This window comes from Cydia fagiglandana, chromosome 13 (genome assembly GCF_963556715.1).
Source record: "Cydia fagiglandana chromosome 13, ilCydFagi1.1, whole genome shotgun sequence".
Taxonomy (NCBI): Eukaryota; Metazoa; Arthropoda; class Insecta; order Lepidoptera; family Tortricidae; genus Cydia; species Cydia fagiglandana.
The window spans coordinates 7948675-7971180 of record NC_085944.1 but is presented as its reverse complement, the minus strand read 5'-3'; the positions used below and the strand labels follow the sequence as shown (position 1 = coordinate 7971180).

General features: G+C 37.0%; 1 protein-coding gene across 2 annotated transcripts in view; it reads right to left on the bottom strand.

Moving 5' to 3' along the window:
* The window catches only part of LOC134670197 (kazrin), a 144175-nt gene that overhangs the window by 50421 nt on the left and 71248 nt on the right, over positions 1 to 22506 (bottom strand). For both annotated transcript variants that reach the window (XM_063527902.1, XM_063527901.1), the window contains one exon: positions 866 to 1080. In XM_063527902.1, coding sequence (XP_063383972.1) covers positions 866 to 901 — 36 coding nt within the window. In that variant the 5' untranslated portion in view covers positions 902 to 1080. The remainder of the gene's footprint in view (positions 1 to 865; positions 1081 to 22506) is intronic.

Genomic DNA, 22506 nt, shown 5'->3' with positions numbered 1-22506 from the left:
TTAACTTCCGAAAACTTCCGCAAAGCTTGGCCTACCACATCACGCATCACAAGCCACGCAAATCTATCTTTTGATTTCCTATTTCTATACTGTAGTCAACATTTATACATATTATGCCTATACCTACTAAGTTGCAAACTGTTAAGGTGCAGTGAGTTCAGATGCAGTTTTTGAAAATCGCCGCGGTTTTTTAGAACATATTTGGCTCCCAAAAATACGAATAGCAATCTTCAGGCCTTTCTCTAGTAAGTACTTAGAGTTAGCGAAGGCATCAGTATTGTACTCGTATACCCTCTGACCATAATATCTGTGATTTTTCTAAAACAAAACTAAACTTCTAAAACTAGACTAAAAGCACGCTGCGGGTATCCTATAATTAATCTGAAGGCGCTTGTAAAAGCTGCTTATGGTCAATGTTACACAATAATTTGTTTACTCGTAGACCTGTAGATTAAGAGTACTTACAATACGGAATTCCCGGTAACAGCCAAATAGTTTCTGTTCCGGGAATTATCCTGACGCTGATATTGCTAAATAACCTGAAAGCACGTTTAGGAGATCTCTCATAGTTGGCTGCGTAAGAGTCCTACGGGTTTTAATGCTAATAAATAATAATGGTATAAATCTATCAGCCAGTCGTAGAACGCGCTAACATATACAAGGGTATATGAAGAGTAAGGTACCTTCACCACAAGGCTCAGGCTCAGGCTCAGTTCAGGCTCTCTGCTGTCACAATTGAGCCAAAGTTCAGCTGCAGAGATTGATGTACCCCTCCTCAGCAAATAAATATGCAGAGGGGGATCAGTGATCTCTGCAGCTGACCTATGACTTATGTACTATAAAATTAAATAGTGTTAGTAAGCACCTGGGCGTCGCCTAGTATCCGGCGCACTAGCGCCATCAGGCCGCCGTGGCACGCGCTGTCATGCTATCCCCCCCCGCCCCGCCGCCTCATGTTCCCTGCCTCGCCACGCTCACAGCCAACACTGAACTATTCCACTTCGCTCCACGCTTTGTTCGCTAGTTGTTGCTCTGACAGCTCGATGACAGTTTGAAATTCGTTCGTTCTTGATTTATTGTCTGAAACAAAAAGAAAATATTAACCACAGATAGACTGGGGCTTAACAACATCATGTTTTTACGAGATTTTGCATTTGTTTATAAAGTTTTGAATGTCTTTTCAGACACAGTTTGTGGAAATGGTTATTAAAAAAAATGTATGCATTGTGCTGTGTGTTTTACTTTCGGGTACGTTTGTCTAAAAAATTTGCTCCATATGTTTTAGTAAACAAAATCCCTTTAGCATTAATATTAAAAGCTTAGCATTTTTGCAAGCCAGCGGGACATTTATCCATAATAGCTTTTTTACGACTTCATTTTCGTGATATTCAGGGATTTATTAAAAGCCTCCTGGGAAACAATGCCGACCTCGTATTTATCGTCAATAAAAGGGCAATTCAAAATGGCCACACAATGGACATGGTACAAAGCGGGCTAGCTATGTGGTGTTGTGCTTCCACCAACCGTCCGGTCATTTACACAGGCAGAATTCTTTTTTGATGCAAATGAACACTTTACAACGTTTTAAAATGTGTTTTATTTTAGTGGCATTGCTGATGGAATAAAAAATTACCAAAATCAGTAAGGTGGTGGTCCTAGTGTTAGTGTTCGACATGCTAATGCCCAATAGATGACACCCTGCTGTCACCTCTATTGCCAATGACTTAAGTTTCAAGATGACATGTACTGGGACCGCGTCGAGCACCAGTACCACTACCTAAGTGTATAGCAGGTAATTTCTGCTATCTACTCTTCATTTACCCGGCTAAGTGCTAAGTAAAACAACCGTGTAGCGGTACACATAAACTTCCTTTTTCACGACTGAAAAATACTGTCGGCTAGTCTTTAGCATAATCGACCCTGTACGCGAACCCCGAGACGAATCCCGTTTTTTTTTAATTAAATTAACCGTTATCCTGACGAATATAGTCCGAGCAAACAGTTTTAGGCGGTAATTTGCGAAGAGCTCCGCTCGCCCGGCTCCAGTTATTGGCCACAAAATTGATTAAAATTCCAGCTGCGTAAGGGAGTCATCCACTTTTTTATTAGATTGCGCTCACGTTGAGACTGCTCCAGTAAATTTCTATTTTTATTGCGATCTAGTTTAGAGATAGCGTTTTACTATGGAAACTCTATTATTGAAAATAAAAACATAGTTGACTACCTACTACTAGCTACTGTACTATTAGTATTGACGATAACTAACTTCATAAATATTTCACCAGCTTCACAATGTTACCGTAACCGAACCTGTACAAGTACAATTTGGGTTAATAACTATAGTAATCGGTATCTGGTTATTACTATCCCAAAATATACAGTAATTTGTCAATTTTAGATGACAATTGTTACCTTCATGAATAGATAAGCACTCTAATAAATATCAAAGCGTTTAAAGGTAGTAAATGTTGTAACACATTTTAATTTAAATCAATAAAACAACTCGTATTTAAATCCGTCCGTTTTCCCTAAGGGCCGACACGTGACGAGTGCAGGGCATCAAAGTAATTGCTCTTTCATTAAAATCCTCCGCACATCTCCAAGATTTGCATAAAAAGGCTCCAAGGGTCGAGATTCTCATCGCTTACCAAGCCGGTACCAGTATACGTGAGATCTCTGATAACGCATAATGTCACTTGGCTTCGAGGTCAAGTCATACTGGGCCATATTAGGCAGAGAACCGGTTTTCTATGGGGGCAGCAGCCAAGGGCTCTAAGTAGGCCTCTCGCTTCGGTTACAACTAAGCCAATTTATAAATGTCTCCAACTTTCCCAAGTATCGATTGAAAGCAAAGTTCATATTTGACTTCCAGATTTAGGCCCTTACGCGACACATGAATACTAAAATGTTCATTAAAGCCCAAAATCTGAATAAGAGATTATAAATATGAATTAGAAATTTACAATATTGTGTGTTTATTTATCCAGTTTCTGTACAAGAATGCGCTATTCAGCGCGGGAATGCTGCCTGCGCGATGGTCACTTTGCCGAGGGGCCTAGGCTTAGAAGGTAGGTTTTAGGGATTTTTATTTTTTTGTTAGGTTTAAATTTAGTTATTTTATTTTATAAGGTACTTAAGTATTAAGTTTGTACCATATATTTTATTAAATAAATTTGCATTTGTTTCGAAAAACTTTAATTTCAAATGTCATTGCCAGAGAGCGCAACTTTGGTGCCGATGACGTCATTATGACGTTAAGTCGCATATAGGATGTTTTTTTAAATCAACATTGTAACACCTCAATGATTCTTAATAATTATTATATAATTGATTATTTATAAAAATGCTTGGTAATTTACACAAAAAATAATGTAAACATTAAAAAACGATACGAAACGATCTCCTTCTGTGTGATCCTCCACAGCCGGACCACCTCGTCCGATTGCGCTCAGTTTTTAATGGCGAAATGTACCTCTAATGTACTTCATGTACCTCGTCGGAAATTGAACGTACCTCTGTAGTTTGGCAGATATATGCATTTAAAAGGGGTCCGGCTGGGGAGTAAAATCTGCAGCCGGACCACGCCTGGATCCGATCATATCTGTTATTTTGAGATATAATTTAAATATCAGATGAATGTACCTGTTACGTACCTCCGAAGAAATCGTTTTTTTATTTAAAAAATGGTCTCATAAATGAATTTTCATACATTTCATTTTTTGAGTATACGCGTAAGCGCCTGTCAAAAAATAATAGCAACATATATAGTAGAAAACAAATGTATTCAATTCGGGCAAGTCGTCTAACGTGTCAACTAGATACAAATGTGGGTGGTTATAGGGAGTGTTTTAAACCGACACGAGTTTAGTTAGTAGTCTTTTTCATTAGCATAGTCTTTTTCATTTCATTTTAGTCATTTGCATAGTTTTTGTGTAATAAATTTTTGAAGATCGTGTTTTAGGCCCCCGGATTTTACGAAAAACGTTAATAATTTGCAAATTATTTTGTAAACTTTCCGTTGTTTAGTGCTATTGGATAAACCATTCAAAGACGCAAATTTAGTGGCAATTGTGACTTCTCTAGGTATATTGGTTATAAAGATATTAATGAATTTAATTTTTTTGGTTTTCATTTTTTTTCTTCCATATTTCGCCGTAGTAGGAGCCCATATTTGTATGACAGCTTCATTTATGTCTTCTATCCACCCTATTTTTTACAAGACCTAATTCCGTGAAACATTCAAGTAATCATCGAAACACTATATCCGGGTTATCCGGCCGCTAGGGTTGGCACTTCGGTATTTTTATTTATACGCCTTTTTCTTGGGGATATCTGGTTTCGACTTCATATGGAAGAAAATGTGATCCCACTGCTTCGAGAACTGATTTAGTAAGTACCTATCAGGCAAGTGAGAGTCGGGTTCGCATACGAAGGGTCTAAAAAAATTTTACCATGTCATACAGTGTACGATGACACGGGTCCTCAATGTGCAACTCCAACTCGTACTTGACCCTAACTTTATTTAATTTAATTTTTAAACATTTAATAATTGGAATTTAAATTTAGGGCAGTACGTTTCAATAGTGGCACTACTAATGACGGCAATACCGCGAGAACAGTTTTGTCTGACAAACATCGTGAAGCATTTGCAAACATCCTTGGCTTAGAGAAGTGGCTTCTGGACGATCCCCACACAGTTCTAGTTGTATTGTCGAGTGGTCTTCCAATAGACGCAGAGAAGTTTGGCAATTTTTGTAAAGAACTAGTCCAAAAATATGTCAATACTTACAAATGGTGTCCTATGACAGTCACCATACATAAAATTTTGGCCCATGGCGCTGCAATCATTCGAAGCTCGTCTGTTCCAGTTGGTATGCTTTCCGAGCAAGCAGCAGAGTCACGGAACAAATATTGGCGTCACGATCGAGAACACCATACTCGGAAATCGGATAGGATAAAAACAATGTCTGATTTGTTTCACAGAGCACTAGTCTCATCAGATCCAGTAATTTCCGAACAACAGATGTCACAGAGAATAAAATATATTAAAAAACGTCCCCTACCATCTGCCGCAGTAGCTTTATTGAAAGCACCGCAATCACCACAGGCACAGGAATCTCAGGAGGAAACCCCAACACCAACATCCGAGTTCTGTCCAGACGACAGTTATTACGAGGTGCAAGATGGGGCAGAGAGCCTCGAAGTAGAAAATGATGACCCGACTAAAAACAGATATATACAGCAGTGTTTCACCTTACTGCATGGTAATAAGGTCCAAAAGTGTATACGTCTCTTTGTAGTTGACTGTCATACAGCTAACGACCAAAATGTAAATATTATCTACCCTAATTATAAAGAGGAAGAATTTGTAAGTTATCTATAGCTAATAAATTACTAAATCTTAAAAAAACTTATTATTTCATATGTGTAGGTTTTTATTAACATATTAAAGTTTGTTTTTACCACCCATAAAAGTTCTATACTGTGTATACAGCGTTAATATTATATCCGGCTGAACCCGGATATTGGTAGTGGCAGCCCTGACCGAAAATTTTAATTAGCTTTAAATTCAATCTTCCACGAAATTAGGTCTTGTAAAAAATAGTGTAGATAGAAGACGTATAAATGAAGCTGTCATACAAATATGGGCTCCTACTACGGCGGAACATGGAAGAAAAAAAATAAAAACCAAAAACAATAAATTCATTAATATCTTTGTACCCAATATACCTAGAGATGTCACAATTGCCTCTAAATTTGCGTCTTCAAACGGTTTATCCAATAATACTAAACAACGGAAAGTTCATAAAACGATTTGCAATTTTTTTTAAGTTTTTCGTTATATCCGGGTGCCTAAAACACGATTTTCAAAAAATTATTACACAAAAACTACGCAAATTGGACACGCGGGAATTTTAGTCTCGCATTTGTAATGATCTAAACTTCAGTAATTTGCAATAAAATGAGGATGTCACTTTTTTGGCTTCTATAAAACACTGTGAGACCAACACTTTTTTTCCAACTTGATATACTTTTCTTATTTTTTGATATATCTGGTTAATCATTTTTTAACATTATGTAAAGGATATTCACAGTCATTTGGTATGTATTTTGGACTAATCCATTCAGCCACTTTCAATTTATAGCAGTTCGAAGTAAATTGTGGTTTGTGAAATTTTTGAACGTTTTCTAATAATTTGTTAGACCAAGTATTGAAAATGTTACAGTACGTTATATATTTGTACTGCCGACTTCATGACGTCACAGCAATTATCCCCACCACTTTCGCGCTTGTCGTCTCATATATTTGGGTTCAAGGCATTACACTGAATGCATTGATACCATATTCACCCATATCCCGGACGACATGAGCGGAAATCGATTTCTAGAACACTTTTCTTTCGCTGGCCGGTCTACTATAAGAATGTCCGTATACTTAATATTTATTTATAAATTACGCACAAAGAGGCAAAGTAAATCACGTTTGTTGCATGGGAGCCCCACGTTAATATTTATTTTATTATTTTTTAGTATTTGTTGTTATATCAATCAATCAATCAATCAATCGTTTATTGATAACAAGCGTTACACGTCATTTAACATTTTCTGTGTGATTTTGTGTGTGTGTATAGCGGCAACATCTCTGCGAATTTCAACTGTGTACTGTAAAACGTTGTACAATACACGTGCGAAAAGGTAATTCGCAACTCGTGTCGGTTTAAAACACTCCCTATAACCACCCACATTTATTTTGTATCTAGTTGACGCGTTAGACGACTTGCCCGAATTGAATACATTTGTTTTCTACTATGTTGCTATTATTTTTTGACAGGCGCTTACGCGTATACTCAAAAAATGAAATGTATGAAAATTCATTTATGAGACCATTTTTTAAATAAAAAAACGATTTCTTCGGAGGTACGTAACAGGTACATTCATCTGATATTTAAATTATATCTCAAAATAACAGATATGATCGGATCCAGGCGTGGTCCGGCTGCAGATTTTACTCCCCAGCCGGACCCCTTTTAAACGCATATATCTGCCAAACTACAGAGGTACGTTTAATTTCCGACGAGGTACATGAAGTACATTAGAGGTACATTTCGCCATTAAAAACTGAGCGCAATCGGACGAGGTGGTCCGGCTGTGGAGGATCACACTCTCCTTCTCGTTCAATATGCTTTGTTGTTTTCAAATGTTTATCTATATTGCTTGCTTTTGCTGTTAAGTTTTGGTCACATTTTTTCATTTTTTACAATCAGAAAAGGAAATTTCTGCAAATACGGCTGCAAAGACTCCATAGCGATTTCAAACAATAATATTTCGGTTATATTTTACTAATAAAAAAATAAGTAAACAGTAATTGGTTGTCATTTCCAACAATCTTGTTTTTAACATGACAAAGACAGTTAGTTATGTTTTTATACGTGGCCATTACGTATAAAAACTCTCAACTCAAGTTTCAATATCAGTAAACTAAAGAGGCTAATAAGTTGTTATTTGTTTAAGTATCTATAATCTAAATAACAACACTCTGTATTTCGCTTCACGTCATACGTCTGTCATCGGCACCAAAGTTGCGCTCTCTGGTCATTGCTTTTGACGTAAGTAGGTCACGACAAAATTCAATAGGTAATTTCTATTTCTTGCAGAGTCTGACTGCGGGTCACGAATAAATAAAAAATCTGAATCTGATTGGGGCTTCGATGGCATGGTGACTGTGATGGTTCTCATCTTATCTAGTTTATACATATATGTATCTTATTATGATAAATACAGATGCAAAGTAATACAAAAGAGAGAAATTAACTCAAATATTTATTTTCAGTAATATGATCACATCATTACTAGAATATTAGATGATGTGCAAATTACGTATAGTAGGATTTTTTTACATATACAAAAATACCTTATGAAATAAAAAATAGGTACCTCACTTACTAAACCTACTCACTTTTTGTAGGTACTTACTTATACCAATAACCGAGAGAGCCATCCTAAACATACAGATGTAATAATTAAAATGAGCGATAATTATATTTTTAACATAATACTTCCACACAGAGGAAGGGGAAGGCCGAGGATAAGCTACAAACAAATAAAAGAAAAGGTAGCTGTAATGTCGTATAAGGAAATCAAGGAGGCGGCCCTGGATAGAGTCAAATGGAGAGAGCTACACCGACAAGAGTCCAACTCTTAAATTTACGACGACGACGACTTACACCATGTATAAATGTTATCATCACGTTACCTTTGATAGTTTACTTCCAAACTTGTTTAGAACATGTATCTGGCACGTTTCCAAAGATTTCATAATGAATTTCATGTTGCTCAAAGTACATGAGCTTAGCGGGCATAGGCAAAACGTCCTCCAGACTGAGCATAGTCGCGCTACCCCCTCTGCCACGCATACGGTAATTTTACTCCATGTTCGAGTCGAAAGTGTCTTTGTGTGACGTCCGTGTCTTTGAACGGACCAATCACGGCACGGGACTTCGCTCACCTCGTCCCGCGCACCCCCGCATTTTTGGCATCATCGGTTGCATGAAATAATTGCTCTAAACTCGGTCTAGAGGATTCCTAGTCTATGTTAGCGAGTAAAACAAAGCACGAGACGCTTCGCCCTAATTTATCCACGACCAATATCCAGCGCATATGTGTTGGTTGGATAGTGTGGCGGAGAATTATGAGCCCGGGGCGGCGCGTGTCTACACTCGGGGCGAACAGGGCCTGCGAGTGTAAAGCTAGTTTTACATGTGTCGCGATTGCGACTGGCGTATAACATAGGCGTTTAGGATCCGCGCCTGAGCGGCTACCGCCAAAACCGAAATTCGCAAATTGCGGGGATCTTTCTTTTTTACTTCAATGAAGGCGTAATTAGAGTGACAGAGAAAAATGCCCGCAATTTGCGAACTTCGATTTTCGCGGTTATAGCCCTAATAAAATGCTAAAAACAAGACACTCCTTTTTTGGGTAGTCGTGTAGAAATATCAGATTTTATCACACCAGTGAGTACTTATTACAAAACTCTTCGATATTAGTTTAATGTTGCAAACATATATAAGCTCTATTCAGAGAGTGTTATATACGACGACTATTGGAAAACCATAAATGTCATCGCGTAGTATGTCTGTATTTTTCAGCACATCATGCGACTATTCGCATGAGAAAGGCAAAATCACAGCGACTTGATATTAGGCAAGAAGTGCTAGCCGTACCTAAATACTAGTAAAGGGGAAGAGGTGTACCCCACACCGAAAGGGGTTACTGTGCTAGTCGGTGTGGGAAGAACCAATCTACTTTCCCACACGTGCACGTGCGTTGTATGCAGGTAATGCAGCATTTTCAAAGTTTACTCATCATCATCTCAGCCATAAGACATCCACTGCTGAACATAGGCCTCGCCCTTGGACCTCCATTCGTACCGGTTGGAAGCGACCCGCACCCAGCGTCCTCCGGCGACTTTAAGAGCCCTTCAACGTGCACACTAGCGCCACTGCTAAATAATCGTGATTATTTAAATTTAACGACAGGTATTTAAAAAAGGGGGGCCGCTACGGACTGTATTGTGTATTTAAGTACCTTTTGAATACATCAAACTAGTTTTTATGTTGTTGGATTCGTCGATCTAGGAACTCAAAACAAAAACGGCCGTTTTTACTTTGGACGCATAGATTGACAAATCCAGCAACATAAAAACTAGTTTGATGTATTCAAAAGGTACTTAAATACACAATACAGTCCGTAGCGGCCTCCTTTTTTAAATATCTTTCGTGAAATTTAAATAATCACGATAATTTAGTAGTGGCGCTAGTGTGCACGTTGAAGGGCTCTTAACAAGATCGTCAAAGTATACTACATACTACATTATAAAGTGTGTACCAGTGCTACAATCGCGAACGATTTCGTGCAAGCGAACCATAGCCAACGTATGTTCCGCTCGCCTCGTTATTACAGCTTTTGAATTCTTCATGCTTTAATTAAAACGAAGTCGGCGAGTTTTATATCCCGTTTCATGTGCCGCGCCATAATATTTAAATTAGGAAGATTTTCGCCAATTACTACGGTTATTTGGTGATGTCTGAATAGAGATTATAGTCGTAAGTTTATTTGCAATTTATGAATGTTTAAAACTTTTAACGTAAAAAAGTTATATGCGTGAAATATATACTCGTATTTTTGCTTGAGTCAATAAAATTTTAATTTGCAAACTAATAAGCGTTGGATGTTACGAGTTAAGCCTTTATAAGGAAGAGGAAATCTATTTCCCACATGATTTTGAACTTTGTTTGAAAAGGATAAAGTTCAATTTTGCATAATTTCGGCTTGCGATTTGTGTTCAATAAAAATGGTGAATGTATCGGATATGAGTACAGATATGCTGGATTAAAAAGTCAACCATGAAAAGTTTATCGAATGACAGTAAGGTAAAACTATCACCGGGGTAAGACTATCACTGGTGTGGAATCCTCATACTGTTTGTCTTGCCCTGAACAGAATAAACTATATATGTTAGTCTTACCCCACCTTACCTTAGATAATATATTTATTGCTCGGGATTACTCAAGTTCAATAGAAGTGAAAAATCAATGTACACAGAGTAGGTAAACGTTTCATTTTTACTGCAAGTCATTAAATGAGAAAGCAAGCAACTTAGGTATATTCAGAATACTGGCAAATAAATATGAGTACCTAACTCAATTCTCATAAGCTCAAAAACTGTAACTAGCGTAGTTATTTAAATTTAAAAATAGAACGCAAACACGCTAAGGCTCTTATTTACCAGCCCCTCGAGCAGAAATATAGAAGATTTGCTTTATTTTCTTGCCGCTTATGAAGCAAAATGCTTAATTGAATTGTGTCGGTGTTTCTGACTGCAGACAGGTCGAGCGAGGCTGCCTGGAGTTTTACGTTCCTCGGTTGCGTTTCAACGGAATGCACGTTGAATAAAATATTACCAGCTCTTCTTTTCAAACGACGCAGTGGTAGCTTTTGCAAATGTTAAAGGAGTAGAACATTAAAATATATATTTAGAAACTCACTAATTAAACCTGTTTAGGAAAGCTTGTATACGATTCTCGTGCAGAGAATTGCCATCGCAATCCAGCGCGGGAACGCTGCTTGCGTGTTGGGCTTCCCGAGGGCACCAAATTTTGATAGGTTTTTAATTTTTAGTTTTAGTTATTTTAATTGTAGTTAGTTTTAGTTTTATATTCCTGTTTGTGTATTTTTAACCGACTTCCATTTCATAGAAGGAGGAGGTTCTGTATTCGGTTGTGGCTATGTTTTTTTTTTAGTCATTTATATTAAAAATGATTACTTTGTATACTTTGCGTATCATCTGCATATCAATGTAGTAAGTTTTATAGGTAGTTAAGTGAATTGAATGCTAAATTACAAGCAGTAAGAAAAACGACCTCACAAAAAAGCCGTACCTATAAGAACTATAAATGTGTTGAAATATTTTAAATTTTACTTTGATTTTTTGCTTAATTTTCCCTAACCGTGTCGTTTCGTAAAGTTAAGTGCCCGAATTAATATGGGGCCCGTAAATAAAGATTTCTATTGCCAAAAACCGTTTAGGTTGAAGTCGTTTTTGCTAATTTAATTTGATACGGTAAGTCCACTAATAACGTTTTTTTAATTTCCTTTTCCATCCGTATTTCCTACTTTTTTAATAAAGGGTACTTGTAGGCGTGGGACAATTAATTAAATTAAGCCAGAAGGCACAGGTGACGAAAATTATCTGGAACTATATTTATGGTATAAGTTGAGCAAGTTACATCCGAGTTTGGCACTGTCGCTAGTCTATTATAATGTCCCCATAAATATGCGGAGTTTAAGGGTTACCACTGAACTGTATTACCGGGCCTTACTATAGGTACCATTAGGCCAGACAATAAATTGTAGTTTTAACACAATAAATTATGCACTCAAATTATTCAGATATAATCCTGAACACAGTGCTTATATTAAGTGAATTGAGAATAATACATCATTACGTTACGTTCTTGTTATTATCTCTAAATTAGGAATACAGTTTTGATACATTCTAGCTACCTCATTCAGAACACTGGATGAAACTGCAACGTGGCACCAATAATGAAACGCGTAAACCGAAAATTCTGTAAATTTAACATCAGTCTTCAAAAACTGGCATCATTTTATAATAATAGACAGAGCTGCCTGATTCTAAAAGAAATGTTGTCCATGGATCGGAGAAAAATATCAAAAATACTCCAAATTTTTAACCGACTTCCAAATCCCAAAGGAGGAGGTTATCAATTCGGTTGTGTTTTTTTTTTTTTTTTTTTTTTTTTTTTTTTTTTTTTTTTTTTTTTTTTTTTTTTTTTTTTTTTATGTTTGTTACTCCATATCTCCGTCATTACTGGACCGATTTTGAAAATTATTTTTTTGATTGTATGTATATGCATACAGATTGGTCCCGTTTTTGTCAAAATCCAGTTCTGATGATGGGATCCATGAGGAATCGACGGAACTCCTCAAATCTTAAAGGCATACATATGGTGATTTTTTATCAACAAATCAAGCATATACATTCAAAAACGTGACATTTGATGAAGTGGAACTGCTGATGATGATCAGAACGGAACTCTTCAACGACGCATAGTTCACCTTTGGCGATTTGTCCTCTTCGTTATGTTTGTTAAGAAAGTTAAGTTTTTAAGCCACAATTTTATCAAGCTTGAGTTCTGATGATGGGATCCATGAGAAATCGAGGAAACTCCTCAAATTTTAAAGGCATGCGTATAGAGATTTTTGTATTTTCATCAGAAAATCAAGCATTTTCATTAAAAACTGTCGCATTTGATGAAGTGGAACTGCTGATGATGATCAGAACGGAACTCTTCAACGACGCATAGTTCACGTTTGGCGATTTGTCCTCTTCGTTATGTTTGTTAAGCAAGTTTAGTTTTTAAGCCACATTTCTGTCAAGCTCGAGTTCTGATGATGGGATCCATAAGGAATCGAGGGAACTCCTCAAATCTTAAAGGCATACGTATAGAATTTTTTGTATTTTCATCATAAAATCAAGCATTTACATTAAAAACTGTCGCATTTGATGAAGTGGAACTGCTGATGATCAGAACAGAACTCTTCAACGACGCATAGTACATGTTTGGTGATTTCGAATTTCGATTTTGACTTGGACTGGGACCCGGACTCATACCCGGATCCGGTTCGGACCCGGCCTCGGACTCGGTCTCGGACCCGGACTCGGACCCGGACTCGGACCCGGACTCGGACCCGGACTCGGACCCGGACTCGGACCCGGACCCGGACTTGGACCGGGACTCGGACCCGGACTCTGACTCAGAGACCCGGACCTTGACCCGGAAAACCCCTATGATACCTAAACTAAATAAACCGCTATGATTACCTACCATAAAATGTAGGTATAAAGTATGATGATGCCAAACCCCTCCCGCTCAAACTCCCGCCCCCGTACACCGCACCGCATGCGCCGTTAAGTGGGTTAGGTTAGGTTTGAACTGCGATCCTCACAGAACCGAACAAAAGTGGGTTAGGTTTGGTTAGAACTGCGAGCCTTACAGAAACGAAATGCTACTAGAAAAATGGGTTTGATTAGGCTCGAACTGCGATCCTCACAGAACCGAACTGCTATCAGAGAAGTGGGTTAGGTTAGGCTAGAACTACGACCCTTACGGACACGAAATGCTACTAGAAAGTACTGTTTTTACCTCCTTTTCTACATAGTGCACCATCTACCATAATCTTTCACCGGGCCCCATAGAAGTCGGTTTTTTTTTCTTAAAAATTATATTATAAAAATTTCATGGTTGGTGCCTTTACTGCATTCTACAAACTTTATCTACAGTCTGCATCTTAAAGTTAACTTATTCCTCCACTTTATAATACATCTCGTTCCAAATATTACTTCCGAGAAATGGAAGATAAATAATGAGAGTCGACAGATAGGTCTGAAACTAAGTTCGCAACTCATGATGAGGCGCGAATCTTTGCCAGCAGGCAACGGGTTGAACAAGTTTAACTTCCATATCTTTACACTGCTTTATCTCTTCTCCAGTATGTACCATGCTTAGTACCTAACGATAAAGTTAAAAATACACAAGTTGTTAAAACGAGATATATTTCATACATACTCGTAATTACAAAGAGTTGGTAGTATAATATTAATTATACTTATTACAAAAGCCGAATTTCATCTATTCAAACTTTACTGAATTAATTGTTGTCAATAATTTTGAAATTTAAAATAGTAATAACGAAAATAGTAACACATAAAATTAAACAACAGTTGAAATAGGAAACTATTTCTCTCGGAAGTGCTTATAGGTCAGGAAATGAATGCTTAAAAAACGTTGTAGAGGGAAATGTTAGGAACACAATTTTTGACTCCGTAACTTTGTTTGGACTAGTTAGGAGGCGAACATATCAAAAGTCCCCGGCTGTGGCCCCGGTGCTGGGGAGTAGAGGGGGGTAAGAAGGTCGAATTTTTCGGTTTTTCATTGATATCTTGGAAACTTTGCGTCTTAGCGACATGACTACTAAGACAAACCGAAAGCTTTTTTATTTACAAGTTTTATTCAGTCAAGTTTTTCGATATCTTGAATAGTTTTTGAGATACCCGCTCTTGAAAGTTTATTTAGGGATTTTAAGTTTATCTTGATATCTACATCAGTGAAGCTGTTAGGCCGTGTTTGGTATCATTTTCGTATAAATCGGGGGTGCTGAATTTATTTATGGTATCACATTGACACTATTCCGAAGTAAAACCAAAATTGAAAAAAACATATTTTTTTAAATCCCTCTTCACGCTTAAACCGCTGAACCAATTTCATTGAAATTTGGTATAGAAATAGTTTCAGTCTTTACACAGGACATAAGATAGTTTTTATAACCAAAAACATCTTTTGAGGGTGTGAAAACTGGGGTGGAAGTTTGTATGGGGAGTCAATAGCCGCTGAACCGGTTTAGATGAAATTTAGGATGGTATACATCTGTGATTTAGATGAAAATGATACCAAACATGACTTCAAACCTTACCTTAAGCAGTATTAACCTCAGGAATTCAGTTTCGTCGACGAAGTTGAATTCCCCCCATACTCCATTTCACAAGTTTAAAGGATGATTATTGAGATAAAAAGTATCTTATGTCCTTTCTTGGGACTCGAAATATCTGTATACCAAATTTCAATTAAATCGGTTGAGCGGTTAAAGCGCGAAGAGGAATTTTAAAAAATAGGTATTTGTTTATTGTTTATATGTTTTTTCTAAGGAATGGTGTCAATGTGATACCAAAAACGAATTCAGCACCCCCGATTTATACGAAAATGATACCAAACACGGCCTAAGAGCTTCACTAATGTAGATATCAAGATAAAATTGAAAGCCCTAAATAAACTTTCAAGAGCGGATATCTCAAAAACTATTCAAGATATCGAAAAACTTGACTAAAGAAAACTTGTAACAAATTTTATCAGCTTTTGGTTTGTCTTGTAGTCATGTCGCTAAGACGCAAAGTTTCCAAGATATAAGTGAAAAACCGAAAAATTAGACCTTCTTTCCCCCCTCTACCCCCCAGCACCAGGGCTACTGCCGGGGACTTTCGATATGTTCACCTCCTAACTAGTCCAAACAAAGCTACGGAGTCAAAAATTGTGTTCCTAGCATTTCCCTCTATAACTTCTTATTTCTTGGCCTATTAAGCAATGTAAAATAAAAAAATGAATGTCCATAACATGTAGGTTATGGTATTCTTATATAATAACTAGAATCCAAGAAACATAGTATGAGAATTCCCATATAAAGTGACCTGTCTTGATTGCTCTTTTTAGTAAAGCCCTACAAATTCGACCGAACTTTTTCTGTTTGTAATTTGGACTGAAACATTAAAATAAGCATTCCATTAATAAATTATATCTGGCGGGTTCTGGCGTGACGCTTAAGGCGCCCTAGGTAACAAGGGTCTAGGTCTCGACAGCTGTCTGGTCCGTGTTCCTTTCACCTCTATTCCTTTCAACTAAAATGAAAAGACACTTTCGTCCTACCAAATACAAAAATAATAATAACCATAATAAAGAGACAATAAACTTCAAAACAGAGACGCATTCTATATAAAATATAAATCTAAAGACGGAGTTCACGAGAACATTTATAAACAAAAGCTGCAACAGTCACTTTATCATCCTAAGCAATCCACCCAAAATTACCAGCACTTTTCCACCCAATTGTAACGGATTTCCCTCATTCAAGCCATTCAGCAAAACAAACGATGTTGAAACATTCACAATCCTGTAATATTGAATAAAGTCTTTAGTGTGAATATGCCGGATATTTTCATCTCGGAATAATACGAGGGGATTATTAACCCAGCCTACTCCATTGTTTCCCGTAATAGAGATACGTATTGCGCTCGACTGCGGAATACTAATATCTTGGCAAATATAGATGCCACGAACGGCGTAAATATGGAGAAAATTAACACTGCGCTCAATAGCGCAGGGAAGTAGGTCACCAGGCGCGCAAAGTATACAACCATGGGCGTAATTTGTCAGTCAAACGCGATCCTAAATCAAATAAATGGTCGTAAACACGATTCGATTAATCCCGGATGTCCTATTATGTTCACTCGTACCTACATAAACAGAACTAAACTTTGTACCGCTCTTTAGCTAAGCCTTTGTTTGTATATCTCATAATATTGTGACCGTGTGTGTGTTACAGTGATAGTTACTCATGAAATAAAACTATGGAAACGGATTATATCGCGGTTAAAGAATTTATGCATACATCCCAGTTTAAAAAAACTGAATACTTGCAGGTACCAGTTCACCGTGGCCCTTCCTGGCAATTATTACTTATGTATACTCGCTAACGTGCAAGAGCAAAATGCACCAAGTAAATCTTAAATCCAGTTTAGACTTAAAGGGTCGAATTCCACTCCGGTCTAAACATTTGTACATGTCACGCTCCGCGAGTTGATACAAAGGGAATGAGAACTTATTCCAAAGTAATAAGTTCCCATTTGCAACGTCCGCTCAACATCGAGTTCGCCAAAATTACCTTGTTACACCCTATTACCTACCTGAGTATCAATTACAGTGACATATGTTTTTCCCGAGTGTTCCAGCTGAAAATAGATCCCATGAATTGATGTATGAACAGGACACGGAGGTAAATAAATCAGGAGGGCAGGAGATAATTTGACACAGGCGTCAGATGTCCGCCCTCTGTCCTAGAATCAGATTGATAGAGTGGTGACACCCTCGTTGCCCAAACAAAATTGATGTTCGTATTGTTATATGATGTGTGTAATATTGGTAGATTTATTTTCATGTGATGTTAATAAAATCAGTACTATATTTTATGTTTTATCAGCGATTCTATTTTTTAGTTCTATTTTATTCATCCAAACTGGATGGCAGCGTACACAACCCCTTAGCTATCGCTCGAGTTCAATTGTAGGTACTGACCTAAACCAAAAGTGCATATGTACATATGTAAACTTGAATCTTTTAGTTCGCGATTTCAGTTTTGAATAAAATATGCTGTGCAATCTACACCGTACATAGCTGTTCAGGCACACTCTGATAGCTACAAGTACGAGTACATTATTACACTAGAAGTTGGAAGGCGGGTGTCGGCAACGAAGCTGGGAGCCACGTCGGCGGCAAAACTCAAAGTTTTGCTCAGCAGTGTCTACGCAGCGAGTTTGATGCGAGCGAACTGCGCTAACTGGGGCTTCCTGTTCCTATATTGTTGGTATTGTCTTTTGCTTCACAACTTTAGCTGAAAGTTGGTTACGTATGCTCAAATTTTGGTAAGACATAAGAAGCGAACAAGTATGGTACCTGAAATGAGCAAAAGATTGATATTTGTAGAATAGCTATCGTCTACAACACGAGCACTTGCCAATCTAAGATATTTATCTAAATGTCGAAGAGATTATAAAAATATAAATAATACATATTTGTAAAACCCATTTCTAGTAAAAATGCGTTTTCCCTATAGTTAATACTAATTTTCCGTGTCGCCTAAAGTAAAGGTGACATGTTAAATCCCAATAAGTAGGTACTGCCTTTAATTCAAATCTTTATTTCCCTATTGTGACAAAACGTGTCTCATTTACCATTAAAGTTAAACACCATTCGTTACCGTTACCGTTTACCGTTACGTAAATGTTCTCTTAACAGAAACTTAATTGAACAAAAATATAAAAGTATCTCAGTAAACAGGTATTCAACAAAATTTAATTTTAAAGAATACAAAGGTAACTTATTAATATTTGCCGGTTAGTTACTGTTGGGGGACTCGTACATTGATCCCAATTGTACCTTTTAAATTATTAAAATTCACGTACCGTTTATTTTTAATATTCGCTGCCCTTGTCGTGAGTAATTAAGATATCCAATATTCCAATTCGTACGCGTTCCCAAGCGATTACACGCACACTTTTAGCTCAACAACCAATGTTAATGACTTGTTTAATGAGATCCGTAATAGCTAAAAATAAAATAAGCAAATTAATATGGTTTTTCTCTTCAGCTTAAGCCGCTTACATTTCGCCGTCGTTAAAATGGCTTGTTCTAACAAAAGACTGTTTATGAAACGGGCCCCCCGTGACGTGAAGTGTGAAACGTACCCCGGCATGTATTGTTCAAGTTTCAGGCTTAATTGAAACGTCTACCGTGTATGCCGTTTTATTGCTTAGATTACGAGCTATACTAAGAATATTACCTCATAAATAGCAGGCTCTGTTAAGTGCCGAGAATCTATATCAATCTACGCTAGAAGCTAAGAGCATTCTACGCAGTTCACATTATTATGACACGTTTTGTCGTAGTACTGGAGCCATGGCAGACATTACATATACATATATAGGGTTCCTGGTCAAGATTATTGAAAAAAAAAAGATTTATTTTTATCTAAAAACGAAGAAAAGGTCTCTAATAGTTTTGAATTAGTGTCATTTCTCCGACTCATTCTAAACGGTTACACGGAGCTAAGGTTACCTTACTGACATACATTTTTGTATTTTTTAAAGCGTAGCCTATGCCTTGTAATATAACTAAGCCAAACATACGAGTATGAATATTTGAATTGAAAACTACACTCTTGACTCTAGCACCCACCCACCTTTGTTTCGATGTTTGTTATTGAGAATAATGAGAATAAACATGACTGTTGGCGTAAAAGTAAGTGGTATTTACTTTGTCTTACACTTAACATTTTTATGATAACGAAATAAGACGAGTATTCAACAGGAAAATTTAATTTATTACAATTGAGCCTAAAGTAGCCAATTATTTTTTCAAACAATATAATACCAAATGTGCTAAACAATATTGTAGACAGGTACCTTTAATAAATTTCAAACACAATAAAACAAGGCTATCTTCAGAGTAAGTTCTGATATCAAATAACATTAATCTGGCGAACAGAGGAGACATTTGATAACCGTTATGAAATAGTTCTACGAGCTAGCTTCATTTCGATGGAATTCCAAGTTAGGACTTTATTGACGAGGGTGGCGATGTTAATTTCCTACGTAAACCTCGACGCTCGGTGTTCGGCTTTTAGTTAAGACCGACATTCGACATAATTTTGTGTTCATTTGCGACATAACAAGGCATAGATTTAATTAACCTTTCATATGTGTATGTGTGGTGGCCATCCCCGGTAAAAGAGGCAGAGAGGGCAGAGGTAAACCGAAAACAAGATGGACGGACTGTGTGCTAAAAGATATGATTGAGTGCAAAGTATCCGAAAACAACGTCGAGGATAGGGTGAAGTGGAAGCGAAAGATACGGAAAACTGTGACCCCATCACCACGTGGGATAATAATATATAGCTTGGAAGAGAGAGAGAGAGAGAAAGAGATATGTGTGGTGGTCAACAATCGTTGGTTCAATCGTTGGTTCAAACGTCGGTTTAGCTGTATAAAGCTGAAAAATCGTTTTCGAAGAAAATACAAAAAGATGACTAAAATTCGGTTAGGATTCTTATAGTTAATACCTGCAGACAAGAGGTTAATACTTAATATGATCATCTTCATATTATTAACCATATAACTTTGAATAGCTTAATTATATTGGACGTTTTTTTATGGTGTCTGACTATAGGTAATGTAGATTGCCATGTCACAAGCTGATATTCATATGGGTCGAAATGATCATCTGTCGTCTCTCGGCGCTCGTCGCTCGGCACGACAATGCGGCAAGGTGAACGCCAGAGATATTAGAAATCTAGTTTGAATTTACTTTATAGCTCGCTTTAACTTAGATTTCTGCAATAATACGGTCGAGATTGGAATACGAATAGAGTAATTCTGTCGTTTTATTTGTTAGCTTTCCATTACAAACTCTGGAATTGTAGATTATTATTATGCAAATATTCACGTCACATTTTTTGTTTATAAATTATGTTTCAGGAATTGTTTTCGATGTGGGTACCTACAATTATATAAATTAGTTTTGGCTGCATGACGTACGAATAGGTACACAGCATGATATTGTGCCATAGCTGATAGAGTACCTATTACTTTGGCCAGTCGTCATTTTTTTGCATCATGATAAGGTCTAACAATAGTAGGAATGGATCGGTGTGTTACGCCTTGTGGAATAAAGGTTTATTTGGGGTATGGAAATGTTTTTTACACGGAAGAAGAGCTGAAAGGATTTCACTTACATTTGGACCACATAAGTAGTTTGTAACCTGGACGCTTTTGATCCCGGAATACATCCCATAGTGTTTTGAAGTACAAGTTCTAAGCGTATTCGCGGTCACAAGCTAGTTAAATAGGTGAATAAATTCAAATGTCCAAACTTTAAATGGTTTAAATAAATCATAGGTCATTTTTATTGTTTAGTCAAGTACGAACTAAACACTTTATTTCCCGGGCTAAGTACGCCGAGCTCAGACCATGGTTTATTTATAATTACTTATTAGTCTTATTAGGTACCATTTTGTTTCTGATTTTTCCTCGCTATTCCCCTCGAATTTTACACCCTACTGGTTTGCCTCAGGCAAATTACTTTGAAAGCGATATAGCATATATCTAACTGCCTTAAAAACGTTTTCATGCGAGCAATTTCTAATCTATGAAACAAACTTCAGCAAAAACTACATTTATAGTGCTACTACTAGTAGAACCTGCACTGAGTTCCAAATGTTAATTCAGTATGTAAATGAAACTCCGGTGGGCAGCTGGGCAGGGTCACGACCGCAAGGTGCTCGACCTTTGGCACCACTTCACAGAACTCGTTTAAATGCCAGCAAAATGCGAGTACACTTTACTTTCATCCATATGTCGTTGAAAAGAGTATACTCCGACTCATATTTTAAAAAAGAAAATAGTTTGATTGAGTAAGTTTTGCTCCTCTCCTTTCAGGAATTCACAAGTACCTACTGATTTCCTACCGATACCTACTGCTTCATATGAATTCTATTAATACCAGTAACATACTCATTACCCACAAAATAAATAGCTTTGTGAAAAAAGTTCGAAAATCCTATACTTAAACGAAATTGAGACCAATAACTTTCACCACCTACCTATAGATTGAAAACCAAGGAATAGTTAAATGTAGGTAGGTACTTCAATTTATTTTCTTTGTCGCCATGATAATAAATGTTAATTTTAAAACCATTAAAATGAGTTACGCATTTTAAGACAAGAAATAAGGTATGTTTTACTTTCTTGAACAATTTATTATGATTGACGAAATAAATGTCAACCTTAATATAACTTTACAACAGACAAAAATAGTAAAATTACCCTGAATCATAACAGAATTTTGAATATAAGGCCTTTATATTTTATTATATTGCAGGAACAACACAAGGATGTCGCATTAAATGTCATATAAGTTTATATCGTAAGATATTTAGGTTTACGTGTCTCCGAAATGAAAAAAGTTTGAATATTGTTGCCATATTATGAGCGGGCTTTTTAACAGGGTCATAATGTCGGGGGAATATTCCAAACTTGATAAGTACCTTAACACCTTTATTGTGCATATACTTGTAGAAGAGAAAAACCAATAAGGGTTTCGTCATTTTTACGCCATTGTCATCGTTCTTATGTCTTATGTCATTGTCATCGTGACTCAATTTCATATTTATTTACAAATCTTATGCTAAAATGATTTTAGGACATCTTCACATCAAAGAAGAAGACCTAAGAAGTAATATTTCTTGTTCAAAGTCCTAAGTATAAGGATGACTCACGTTAGACCGGGCCGTGTCCAGGCCGGAGCTTCCGGCGCTTACTTTTCTATTATAGATGGCAGGTGATCACGTGATGCTTTCCATAAAAAACGATGCTCTGGAAGCTCCGGCGCGGACACGGCCCGGTCTAACATGAGTCATCTTATACTTAGGACTTTGAACATGGTATAATAATATACTCCGCCTGGTACTCTCTTCCCGTCTTTTCTAGGTCACCTGACTGACACAAGCCTACGTCATCATGCGACAGCACTATATGATAATATG